The sequence below is a fragment of the Pterocles gutturalis genome, unplaced genomic scaffold (genome assembly GCF_000699245.1).
Source record: "Pterocles gutturalis isolate BGI_N339 unplaced genomic scaffold, ASM69924v1 scaffold7941, whole genome shotgun sequence".
Classification (NCBI taxonomy): Eukaryota; Metazoa; Chordata; class Aves; order Pterocliformes; family Pteroclidae; genus Pterocles; species Pterocles gutturalis.
In genome coordinates this window covers 24,016-37,303 of record NW_010097754.1, presented here as the reverse complement: position 1 = coordinate 37,303, position 13,288 = coordinate 24,016, and the positions used below count along the sequence as shown (strand labels likewise).

The following is a 13,288-nucleotide window of genomic DNA, read 5'->3' as shown; positions in this document are numbered from 1 at the left end:
TCATAATGAAATGTGGCAATGAACGCAGGTCAGGAAAACCTACTGAGGTGGTTTTGGTTTTGTTTTGGGTTGGGTCATAATGAAATGTGGCAATGAACGCAGGCAGGAAAACCTACTAAGGTGGTTTTGGTTTTGTTTTGGGTTGTTTTTTTTTTTAATATGTAACAGGATCTTACCACTGGAAAGCTGCATTTCTCAGGGGAGAACACTGCTCAAGGATGCAGGTCTCCTGTGCTCCCCTGGCCTTGCAGGTGGGTAGGTCATCTCACCTGCCTTGGCACCATTTTCCCAATATTTTTTTTTTGTTTTTTCGTATTTTCTATTTATGTAGAAAAAGAAAGCACTTTGAAATGAACAGCAATAAGTGACAAAATCACACACCCAAAGCCTTCGAAAACTTTGCATCCCTGCTCTGGGACAGCCGGGCTGCAGCAGCACAACCCCTCTAGCACCAACACACATCCCACCCGGCAGAGGAAGGACCGATTATATCCGCGTTAATGAACCTCTTCTCTAACCCGCTCCGAGCAGGTGGTGGTAATGGATGATAATTTGAATGAGAGCCAGACTTTAATTTTCCAGATGGCTGAGTAATAAAAGGTTGATGGGAACATGAAATGGATTGGTCACATCCAGGGCAGCCTCCAAAGAGTAAATTTTCCCCAATCTATGACTTACGAGGTGCCAATAGCAGCCAGAGACCCCAGGGGGATGTTGGTAGCAGGCTTCTGGAGATCTCCACTCATATTGAACCCAGCCATCACACCTGTATTTTGTAGACATAAATGCAATTTAATCTAAGTTATAGCATATGTAATACGTATTATAATATGTAATATAACTTAATCAATCAGTTAATTGCTTCAGAACAGTAACTATATAATTTCATTGCACTTAACACATACACATGAATACTGGCTCCCATCGACTGCTTGGAAAGAAACTGCTCAGGTCTGTAGTAGAAGCAAGCCACCAACACATCTACAAAGAATCATTTGTCCAGTTTGAACAATGCTTGGGGGAAAGAAAAAAAAAGCAGAAATGTGAACAAAACCCATCTTATCTTAATGCGAACCTCACAAAAGACAGTGCTGTCCAGTTGTTGAAAAGGAAAATGCTACCCGTTCATCACGGCGGCACATTCAGCAGGTCACACGACCAGATCCATTACAGGTCCCTGCATTTATAGGGGACAGTCACCGTTACAAAACGGTCTGTCCTGTCGTGTTTAATGACGATCACATGCGCGTTTAGCAGAGGGAATAACGTGCTCTGCGCGTAGGTGGCACCTTCCAGCCAAGGGATCTGCGTTGGAAGGAGGCATTATCTCTGCTTTGCAGAAAGGAAAACAGAAGCGCTGAGAGGGCAAGTGATTGTCCCAGCGTCACGCAGAAAACACGTGGTAGGACTAAGAATAAAGTACTGAGCTGTTATTTTAGGCCAGAGTACAGGCTATTGTACAATCAGGGACAGTCCTTCGCCTAAAAAAATTACCATCTAAAGACAGAAGAAAGGGAAACAGGATGGAGCAAAGGATCTCCATGTTGAGGCTAGGAACTCAAGGTACAAATGGGTTATGAGACTTTGCCCAAAGCTGAAGAACGAATCATATTAAACTGTGCAATAAACCACAACTTTTTTCATCGCCTTATCGCAAAACTTTTCCTAGAAGACTTCAGATATCTGCTATTAAAAAAAAAACCAAATTGTCTCTGATCTAGAATCCTAGAATTTGGACAATTTGAAGGCAAGATAGAAGAGCCTCTTTAAGATACTAACTTCTGCCCATTACTGTCCCACCCTCAGATGTCACACTAACGTCTTCATAAGGATGTGTGGGCCAGATGCCAGCCAGCAGTGTTCATGGGACTGTCCCAGGAGCCAGGGTGAGATCACCACAGAACAACAATGAAGAGGAGGATGCCAATGCCATGGCGCTCGCAGCATCTGCCAGCCCTGGCAGCAGGGGACCGATCGCACGTCAGTCCGACACTTGGCTGCCAGGCCCAGCAGACATTCCTCATTTTCAGATGGCACAAGAATGACAAAGTCAGACTGAGGCTGCAAATCTGAGTGACTGCAGCTCTAAATCAGCAACAACCCATTGCGTTTTAAAGCTGAAACACCAACTGTGTGGCCACCAACACACTACCAACAGGGAGTAACGGTTGGGTTGCTAATTGGGGAAAAGGGACTCATCTCCCTGCTCCATCCAAGGCTTTGCTGTGCATCTTCATAGCTCCATCTCCCCATCTGCTAGACAGGAATCATAACACTCCCTTTCCTCACTGTGCTGCCGTGATGATAGCACGCTAATGAGCACAAGGCACCCATATGTTGCCAAACACATTGGCAACTAAGAATCCAGAACTTTATTATTAATATTTTTTTCCTTGATCACCTTTTTTTTTCCCCTTGATCGTCCCACCCAGCAGCCACTTTTTTTTCTGTCCTCCTCTCCATCACAGAGCCAGAGCCCCAACAGTCCCCATGGGCTCCTGGCATTCCTCAGCTCCTGGAAGAGCTGTCTTCCAGATTCAGACCAGATTTGAATCCTTGACACCATACCAAAAACATTACAAATCAAAATGAGTTCTTAATTTTCTTCTGGAAGACTATTCTGTGGATGTACTTCTGAACAGCACTGCCAGTCAACTGGTGAGCTTTTCCCCAGATAAAGCTTCCAAGTGCTGTTCAGGCACTGCTCCTTTTGAAAAGCTACACACTAGGCTTAGCTGGAGGTGAGAAAAGTTAGGAAGGCAGAAGTCCATGGAAATGGTCACAATCATACTAAAGGAAGCTGCTATGAAGCATTCTTTGGTGACTTTGCAATTCAGGGGCAAAGCAGAAAGCTGAGAATACTCTGAATTTTTCTTCCAAAGGGAGCAAACTATTGTCAGAAGGACAGCTGTTAATCTCATGTGCCTCTTGGCCAAGTTTCCCAAACATCTGGCACCACCTCTAAATTTCCCGGCTTGAGCTTGACTCACCTCTTCCTCATCCAAACGCCTACCTCAGCAAAGCACTGGGGAAACACCAAAATGGCAACTTCTAGACTGAAAAAAGTTGAATACATGTGAGTCATCTGTGCGGCGATGACTGCACAGCCCAGGCCGCCTCACTGCCTCCCTCTCACAGACCCACACACATTGAAGAGCAGCCAGGAGATGATCTGCCAGAGCCCACATCAACAGCATCTGGAGATCGATGGCTGACCTCCTGCCTGGCAGCAATGAGGGGTCAGACCCAGGGCAGTGCCCACCATCAGCTTCTGTCAGGATGCCCAGGAGATCACCAGAGCCTCATGGTTTCCACTGCCAACGGCCAAGGCCACCACAGAAGGAATCAACATGGATATTCTCAGCCACTGAGGACAAAGCCATCTCAATGCCTCAGACCTGACTAGTATGGAAGGATGGACAATCTGGTAGTACAGATGCATGGACAATGTTCCACCACCACCCATTCCAGACAGGATGACAGCTGCCAAAGAGCAGTAGTGAGAAGGTCTTTTGCGAGCAGCAAACTAACCACACCACTTTTCAATGAAAGGACAACCTGATTAATTTTCAAAAAAACCTAAACAATCTCCACCATCCATAGCCTTGCTCACCCCCTGACAGAGAACTGGTTTGACTTGTGAGTAGCCACAAATAGCCTTTCCAGAGACTCCAGATACTGAAGAGAAGAAAAACCCTATGCTTGCACATAAAATTCAACAGCATAGAGAAGTTGGGACGTTCTTTCCTTCAGACACAGAACTGTCCCTAGGGAAGTGGCCAATCCCTTCTGAACTCAAGCAATCATATCTGCAGATTGTCCACGGAGAAAATTATCCACCTCTCTGTTTCAGTGAGATAGCAGGCTGGATTTTCCACACCGGCTATTATCTCAGAGAGCAGCAGATAATGACAAAGCTCCTGGACAAGGAAGCGTGAAAACACAGTCAACTCAGCCAGGAAATTATGGCTGAGACAGTCTGTACATTGCTGCTATTCCCAGCGTAATCCTGTCCTGGGCATCATCCAGGCGGTGGATACGTGCACGAGGGGACCACCTACATTGTACATTAAACACAACCATCAGCTCCACCAGCTCCAGTTTCTGACTCTACCAGCTACGGTTTATAACTGGAGATATGACTGCTTGCAAACACCCATTGCATTTTCCAACAAACTTATAAAATATTAAAGTTTTCTTTTTCCTTTACCCAAGAGATGAAGAATGGAAAATCTTAGATAAGAATTGTAGCTAATTTTTTAAAAGGGCCAAATTCTCCACTGATGTAAGCTGGCACCTCTCCATAGGCTTCAGTGGAGTTGTGCCCGTTTACATCATCTGATAACTTAGCCCAAAACGTCTAAATCTATTTGCTGTCATTTTGCAAGTGCCAAATATGGTTTATTTCAGAACTGGTTTCAGTACAATGATATTTTCCACTAACACCACTTCAAACGTCCTCTTACTTTCTTGTATGACATGACAACACACTTCTTTCATTAGACAGAAAACCTTGGGGATTTAGAAGAAAAAAAAATTCTCTGCACAACAGAACTGATGTTTAGTTTCATTTTAACACTGCATTGACAGTTGTGTGGCTGCTGCTAGGAGCTGAACACGGGCAAGCAGCCCCCGGGACTCCTTCCCCATGCAAATCCCTGGTTCTATGGGTGGCTGGGTGTTTGTGTATCACAACGTGGCAGCCAAACATGTGCATAATGAAGGTATTTACAAACATGCAGAAAAACATCTGATTAATGCACAGAATCTCTATAGGGGCATGCTCACATCTTCCATAGCGAGTATGGCAGCCGTTTTGATCGAAGCCAGCAAATCTGAGTCTTCCATGCCCATGCACTCCCATTTAGGCCAGCTCTAGATGTATGTTTTGCATCACTCAGCTACTTCTCAATTACTAAATGACAAATTTGGGGGAATAAAGTCAGCTGCACTGCACATCCAGCTGAAATGGCTTAAGCAGCTGTTACCCAGGAAGCAAATGGCCCAGCCTCTGCTTACCATTGCTCAACCATACAACCAGGATAACTTCACTTGTGTTGCTGGAGTTGTACCAATGAAATACAGAGGAACAGAGAAAACAACCCAACCTGGAGCGAAACAACCCAAGCAGGATGCTAGTAGGAGGCAGCATGTCTCTACCAGTCTGTGAAAGGCTGGGATGACCATCCCATGCCCTCCAGCCAAAGCATGCACCCAGCTGCTCCTCCTGCCCATTCAGACCCAGCCAGGGTCTTCCCACAGGCCCTGCTCCTCTTTCCCAAAGTGGCTGCCCCTCTTTGCTTTTACAGCTACCAGCCTGTATGCTGAAGTTTCCGTTTCACTGCTATTTCTGGTGGAAATGGGCAACTTAAAACCACTTTTCAATACATCCCAGAGACCAAACTTAAACCAGCTGAATTCAGATAACCATTTCAGAGGGACAGTAAAGAGCTTATCCTGCAGAGATCAAAATAGTTTCACTTCAAAGAGGAACATTTCATCTCAGAAGGGCCCAAACATCTCATTTCACTATTTCCTAACATCTTCATAAAAACTTTGTTATTAAAACAGCATCTTAGATTGTAAACTAGCATATGCTAAAAATTAAAAAGAGTAAACGTAAGATTTAATAATAAAAGATAAACAGAACATTGCTGTGTCAAAGAAATGTTTCAAACTGGCTCGAAGTAACCCCTCAAAACTAAACAACATATTGTTTTGCTGAAACTCTCCCCAAATTTCTATCGCACCTAACTTAACGTGAAGGGTTTTGGCTCCAGTGGTTTGGCTGGGTCACTGCAGCTGTCCCAGCAGAGGTGGGTACCACTGCGGGATGATGCTGGGCAGGAACAGAGGCTGGAGGTGCAGCCTGGGAGTGAAGTTTGTGTGTCACTGCTCCTCCTTTTCATATGGAGGTGCTGGGACCGATGGTGCTGCTTGCTCGCACTCTGCATCACGCTGCCTGCCCTCCATCAGAAGCGCCGGCAATCCAATCGCATCTCCCCAGGCTGCTCCTAATGCCGCTGCCAAACCCATCCCCAGGATGTCATCTCCAGTCTCATGGACCACCTGCCATGCTGCTGCGCTCAGGCTGTGTCCGGGCAATGTCTGCAACGTGGTGGGAAGCAGCTCTGCTCCAGCATGTGGGACCCTGGGAAACCTGGGGTCCCCTCTGTGGCTCTGGCATCACACCCCATCATGGGGGAAGAGGCGAGCTAAGCCAGCATGGGCCAGGAAGGATGTGGGGGAACCACAGCCCTCACTCATTGCCTGAGCCCTAGGAGATGTGAGCTTTATTCCCAGACCTTGCACTGGGGTCCCCACTTGTGATCTGGAGCAGAGAAGTCTTGACTCCCACCTTCTTAAAAATTTCTTAAGCAGACCACAAGTTCTTCCATGTAGAGCACCAAACACAAGCCTACATTTTATGAGGCTCCTGAACTCTGTGGTGCTACGAAGAGCAATAACAGGAGCAATAGTAGTGTTTTATGGTAGCACTGGCACCGCTGCTCTGGAGGAATAATTTAAATCCTGTAAATAACCAAGCAATTAAAAAGAACGCATGAAAAAGCTGTGCAGCAACCAAAGTAATTATACATCAGCCCAAACTGTATTTTCAGAGAATGTTTAACATTACTACTGGTATTACTACTGCTGACTAACAAAGCAACAGGCTGCCAGGGCTTTAAATAAATCGTATCTATTAGCTTTGGCCTTCTTCCTAGCGGCCAAGCATTAGCAGTGATGAAGAACCATTTAATATGGCTAATCATGGTAATTTTCTGCACTGCTTTGTCATAATTATTCCTTCTTCTGTAATCAGGGAGCTGGAAAAAACTGCTTTCCTGCATCAGAGGCAGGACTTGTGGGGAAGGTCACTTTCTTTGCTGGGTGAACTCACTTGGGCCAGGAGAAATGACAAGAAAGAGAGCAGAAGCCAACTTCTCCACGGTGCCAATAGTTCAGGCAGGTGAGTTTTCCAGGAGGAAGTGTACACAGAGGCAATGGCCAGCCTGATAAGATGGGTGAGAGGATTGCAAAGGAAAATTTGAAGTCCTGCACTAGGTGCACCTGATAAAATTACTTCTTCTGCTACCAGACTATTCCTCCAGTCCACCTGTTTCACAGAAACTTTTAGTTTGCCTCCCTGTACTGCAGCAATACTAGGAACAACTTCCAGTGAGTTGCTTAGAGCTAATCCTCTGAAAATTCATTCTGTAATCCAAGGATTCATCGCTATGGAAACTGCTTATAATCGGTACTTTTTATAGCTTAAAAAAACCCAGCATCAACAAAAGGTATTGTAACTCCCATTTATAGTTCTTTCATTCCCACTGGAGATTTCCAGCCTTGGAAAGGGGACATGGATCTTCCTGGTAATTTAAGAGAATTAATAATATGAAAGCATCCAATTAAGCTCACAACTGTAAGCTGTGTTGATGCCATGCTGAGAGTGGTGGGTCAGCATCATAAGCGATGGCATCAGCTCAGCTCAGCCATCCACCCACCCACGGCAAGGCTGGAGGGAAAGCCCTCCTGTGCTCTCCCACCCTCCCAGTGCAATCAAGTCATAAGGCTTATCTATTAATAAGATAAATCACAATCAGCACTTTTAAAAAGGTTTGACACCTTGTGGCCTGACACCATTGGCCAGGATCAGTGCCTGAGCCCTGTCCTTGGCAGGGAAGGATTTATACTATCATGACAACCCACGGAGTAGACCAGCAGTTTCTGACCACAGAGAGACAGCAGAGAACATTCAGATGAACAGGACAGGAGTGTGAAAAATATGAGGTGCCACAGGAAAGCCTGAATATTTTGAATCAACCGTGTGAGTCTCCTTTGTCTGAGTGCAGTCCCACTCACCCTGCCCAGAAGCCCAGAGGAACTCCCCGTGATTCTGCTCATTGCTAAGATGTGACTGTCGGGAGAGAGAGGAGGGTAAAACTTACTGTACCTGTCGCAGCTGGGAAAAACACTCCAAAAACAGTGAAGAAGGACTCCCCCTGGCTGTAGTCGGGCAGCGTGTTGTTGAACAGAAGCTCTCCAGAATAGCCCACAAAGCCATGATCTGCGAAGACATGAGGGTGAGAGGAGAACCTCAGAAACCGCAGGGACCACAGGAGAGCCTCCAGCCTGCTCTCGGCAACCAACCGTCCTCTAAACATGGGTGACAGCAGTGGCTCTTTCCAGGGATAGTTGGAAAGGATGAATATCAACTTATTGGAGGGGGAGAAGGCAGGCAAGAGGCCACTGTGGTTACAAGGGTGCAAATGCCAGGGAAAGGTGCAGCGGTGCAGGCCAGCATGTCCAGAGGCACCACCGCGCTGGGCAGCTCTTGCCAAGCCAGAACATGGGTCACATCAAGTCTTGTCTGCGAGCAAGCAGGACATCTTCCTGTAAAACCTGTCCTCAGAGGAAAACTGGCTGCAGGGATCAGCTTAATGTTTATACCTACTTATCCATGCCACTTTAATCCTCTTTCCAAATAGAGCAAACTTATGCTGCCATAAAACAACTGCATCCCTGAGCAAGCCCTCACACCATATCCCAAATTCTGTGTTTCTGTCAGTCAGACTCACAGAACCTGAGATATGCCCATGCTGTGAAGCTGCTACCAACACATCCTGTTTACACACTAGTTGCCAATGAGCCCAGAGCCAGTAAAGCCAGTTTGTTGCAGGGTGGGCTCTCCCCTAGAAGATGGCTTTCCCAGCAGAGAAGGAGTAATGTGCTCTAAAACTTCCCACTGTGTGTTGTGCACTTACCCTCCTGATGCCATTGCTCTCCTGTTGCTATGTTATCATCTCCAAACCAGGACTAAACATAGAATCATAGAATGGTTTGGGTTGTAAGGAACCTTAAAGATCATTGAGTTCCAACCCCCTGCCATGGGCAGGGACACCTCCCACCAGCCCAGGTTGCTCAAAGCCTCATCCAGCCTGGCCTTGAACCCCTCCAGGGATGGGGCATCCACAGCTTCTCTGGGCAGAGACATGGGACTGTGCATCACGACCAGCCACCCTCATCCCAAACCTTCTGCAGATGTTTATCACAGTGCAACAACGAGCAAATGCCGAGACCTTGGGCCGTGCCCCACTCCCCACGCTGCCTTTTGCCAAGTCCTTCCAAGGTTACACATGCACACGTTTTACTTTCCAAACAAAGAGTTTTCCAGAAGATGGGAGAGAGGGGAAAGCAATGGGTAGGAAATCAACATCAAGCAAGTGGTTTACTGGGTGTGTAATGGAGGGTCCTGCTCCCTCAGTTCACACTGGAAGGATGGGTTAAATTCTTCCACAAACCTGGATTTGTCAGCAATAATTGAGCTCGACAACTAATGTTCCAGCACGGCATTAATTAGAAAAGGTTTTAGATGCTTATAGGTAGAAAAGATAACTCATGAAAGCAGGTTAAGGAATTAATGATATGTCTATGAAATTCATAATTTCATTTTCAACAGGCATCACTGCTTTTTAATGGAGTATCTTAACCTGTGGAAACTACTCCTTGCTGTCAGTAATCCAAATGCTGATGCCAGCTGAGGATGGGAGGTGAGCAAAGTCGGTTCCTTTTTTTCTCCTGCCACTACAATCTCTTTCCACAAGACATGTGACTGCAATAAGTTGAGTTTTCTCATTAGCAGGCAGGATGTTGTTTATGGCTGCACAGGGTGACGGCTAGAAATTAAAAAAAAGACTCCATCAAAGCTGTCTCATGCCTCAAAGACAATATTAATGATGTTTGGACAATAGATTAAACTGGAAAATTAAAACAGAGCTCTGAACGCAAGACATATCCATTTAAAGTCTCAGAATATAACTAACCACAGAGCTTTGAAGTTGCCACAGAAAAATCCTATAGATAATCAAAAGTTTCCTACTACATCTGCATTCATTGTGTTGCCCAAACATGGGTGGAAACACACTGATAGAACAGGTCTCCTGCTGCTAGGCTTTTTAAAAGCACCAGCTATCTTCACTAGGAACAAGTCCCAGACGAGATTTAAAGGGAATAAGCTCAGCGCAACACACTGACCTCTGGACCTCACAGATGTCTGCAGAAAGTGCAGCTTCTGGAGAAATAAAGGGGGGATTTGTGTAGGCTGTACGTTCCCGCAAGCCCAGACCTGAGCTCCTTCAACTGGAACTCCTGCCTACGACAGCACGGCACGTGGGCTGGCTGCAAAGCTCTCACCAAACTGCTCGAGGAAAATTTCAGTCCCTGGCCAAGGGATTTTTCACAAAGTACGTGCTCCTGATAAAAACATTAATGTTTTGTTAGTAAAACAGAAGGAGGGGGCAAAATATTTGTCTCACCCCAAGGAGAACTGCAGACCTTCTCCAGCCTGTGCTTTGCAGCAGCAGCATCAAATATATCTACGTTGCTCTTGACAGAAGTTTGCCCCACCGATTCTTAAAAATCTCCTGGAAGCTGGCTCTGGCCTTTATTGATGGTTTAATCTCATGTTTTCCTGTCTCCATAATTTAGGCTTCCCCTACTGTCTAACCAAAATCACCCTGGTTGAAGTTCATGATGTTATTTCTTGCCTGATCCATAAGCCATTTGCATATTTAATAGCATCCTTTCACCTACTGGAAACAGTCTCCATCCTGCACTGGCGCAGTCGACTGTTTCTGCCAGGCTGTAAAAATTTACATTTGTCTTTATTAAGCCACAAATCATCCTTTTCATGACACTTCTGCAGCTTGTGCAAGGTCATCTGGAAGTCTGAGCCTCTCAGCCAGGCTGCTGCCAGCTCTTCCCAGCTGGGGTCACCTGCAAATTGAATCTGCATAGTCTCTTTTCCATCATCTAGGCAGTTAAGGAAAATACCAAATAACACCAAACCAAAACCAGACCCTTGCAGAACCTCACCAGGCACAGCGTCATGCTTTGTGAGTGAACCTTCTCCAACTGGGGTCTTCCAGCTGGGTTTTGGGGCTATATAAATCAAAGATGGGCTGATCCAGGCACTTTGGGTGCCATATGTCTCTTTTCTCATAAAAAAGGCCAGGTACACAACCTGACTATATTTTCTGTGATAGCATTTTGGCCATATCATAGCCAAAGAGAGACCATGAGACCCACAAGTCCAACATCTGACCTGTACCTGTGTGCAGTCTGCCCCCCTTAAGAACCCAAACAATCCCCTCTGCTCCATCCATTTGTCTGCTGTTCCCTTTCCTACTTTATTCCCCTATGTGTAAATCCTGGGTGCAAGAGACAAAGCCCGAAACCATGGCAGATGTCACTGGAACCACAGAAAATGACAGCCGTGGATTTGTTGGAAGAGCCACAGGACGCGCCTACGACTCCATCCCACTTCTGCTTCCTTTCCTCGCGGCTCTGGCAGGCGAGAGGAAGCCCAGCCATTCCACATTTCCCCTTTATACAGAACCAAGAGCGTTCTTGTCCAATTAAAGAAAAGTTCATCCAAATGTTACTCATTACTGCAACCTCATTTCTCAGTCAATCACCCTGCCGTGAAGCAAATCTCCCATCCCTTTTGATCGGTTTCACGCCAGGATTTGCAATCGCCATCAATTTAAGCACACTACGGGCACGCGACCACGGAGCTGAGAACAACTCGCTGGGAGTATCTCCTGGCTGCCCCCACGCCTGCGACCAGAGGGAGTCATCTGTGACCTTTCAGCTGTCATATTAATGGGACTAATTGTAGCTGACAGGGCAATTGGGCTGAAAATAATCCAAAACAAAACAGGAATCAGCAACTGAGACCAATCGGCTAAACCAACAGAGCACTTGGTCGGTTGTTCACAGAGTCAATTATCCACATCCCATTGAAAGTGCACTTCAAAAGGACGAGCTTCGGAAGGAGGAGGGAAGGAAACACGATAGGGTCTATATTTGGCTCTCTGATCTCCAAACAAGGCAACATCTTTTTCTTTTTTTTTTTTTTTTTTTTTGGGAGAGGATCTTTTCCTCCAGCTAACTGCTGGGTAGATGAGATTCCAAGCCAGATTCTTCCCTCCTCGCTCATTACAAAATGTTTCTCTGACAAATTTTGCTCTCAATTAATTTATGCAACCCTACAGTCTTTAAATCCTGCTTTTAATGATCCTGCTGGCTGGCTTGTAGAGGGCTGGAGCTGAAGCACTATAAACAATCTTCCCAGTGTCATGCTAGAAGGAAAAGAATCTAGTTCCTTCTCTGTGCCATGTCAGCCTTATGGGAAATGCACAATAAAGAGCAGTAACAATTTATTGTCATCATTAGATACTCAATATGAAGCAGGCAAATAATGGATTTCTCAAGTGGTTGTGCTGAAGTAAATAAACAACAGGGGAAGAAAATGGCTTAGAGCAACATCCGAATTATTCCTGTGATTTTTGACCAATTAAGGCCTTCCAGTTGCCCTTATTAAAATGATGTACTAAACAATAAAAACCACCTAGCAAGTTTCCAGGATGAGCATCCTCCACTCACAAGCTCAGGGGGACCACAGAAGGATGCACATCAGCCTGATTGATGCAGGCAGAGGAGAAGGAAGAGGAAGGTGGCCAGGATTCTCATGTCCCCTTGGCCACCACAGATACCTGGGAGGGGCTACCAGCCTCCACCAGGTTGCCATCGCTGCATCCCCCTCTGCCCCGGCTCATTTCCAAATCTGAGCTTTTCTTGCCACTTTCTCCCACCTCTCACCCCATGCCAGAGGATGAAAGCAGCCGAGGCGGTTTTTGGCACTCGGGACCCACCTTAGCAGGGCAGCCCCTCCATGAAGCCCGAGGTTTCAGAGCAGGACTCGAGGAGGTCGGAGAAGGGGCGCAAGGCGAAGCCGTGGTTACGCAGGGTCAGGCTATTATGCAACGGCACAGAGGACGACAGCGCTGCCAAGTTCCAGGCAACCTGGAGCTCATTACAGATTAGTCAAGTCTTGGCCAAATTCAATAAGCCTGTTCACAAGCTTAAGGTTAAGTAAACCCTGGCACCAAGGCAGGGGCTAAATAATGCAAAAATGGAAAACCACCTTAAGAAACAGCCCCCAGAAGACGGTCACGTATTGCATTCTGCTTGTGATTAGAGCTTTTAATTACAAAGGTGGATACTGAAGACTTGGAGTGGTGGATTTTTTTCTTTTTTATAAGTAAGCCCACGCGTTTGTGCCTGGAAGGTACTTGCTGAGATTTGCTTTCAGAAGAACAGCTGGAAGTGTTTGTCATGCAGCACATTTCCCAGGTCTGACCCCAGTGTTTTCAGGGTCCTGTGTGATGTAAGAGGTGGAGAGCCAAAGACTAATTCTATATCCTTGGCATAATTATCTCCT

The 13,288-nt window shown here is 46.1% G+C and overlaps 1 protein-coding gene across 1 annotated transcript in view; it reads right to left on the bottom strand.

Moving 5' to 3' along the window:
• Positions 1-13,288, bottom strand: part of SLC12A8 (solute carrier family 12, member 8) — a gene marked incomplete at its 3' end in the record, with an annotated part of 41,805 nt that overhangs the window by 8,667 nt on the left and 19,850 nt on the right. Inside the window, exons 5-6 of the mRNA XM_010086318.1 lie at positions 7,958-8,071; positions 679-766 (exon numbers count right to left, since the gene is read on the bottom strand). Of these exons, the coding sequence (XP_010084620.1) occupies positions 679-766; positions 7,958-8,071 (202 nt within the window). The remainder of the gene's footprint in view (positions 1-678; positions 767-7,957; positions 8,072-13,288) is intronic.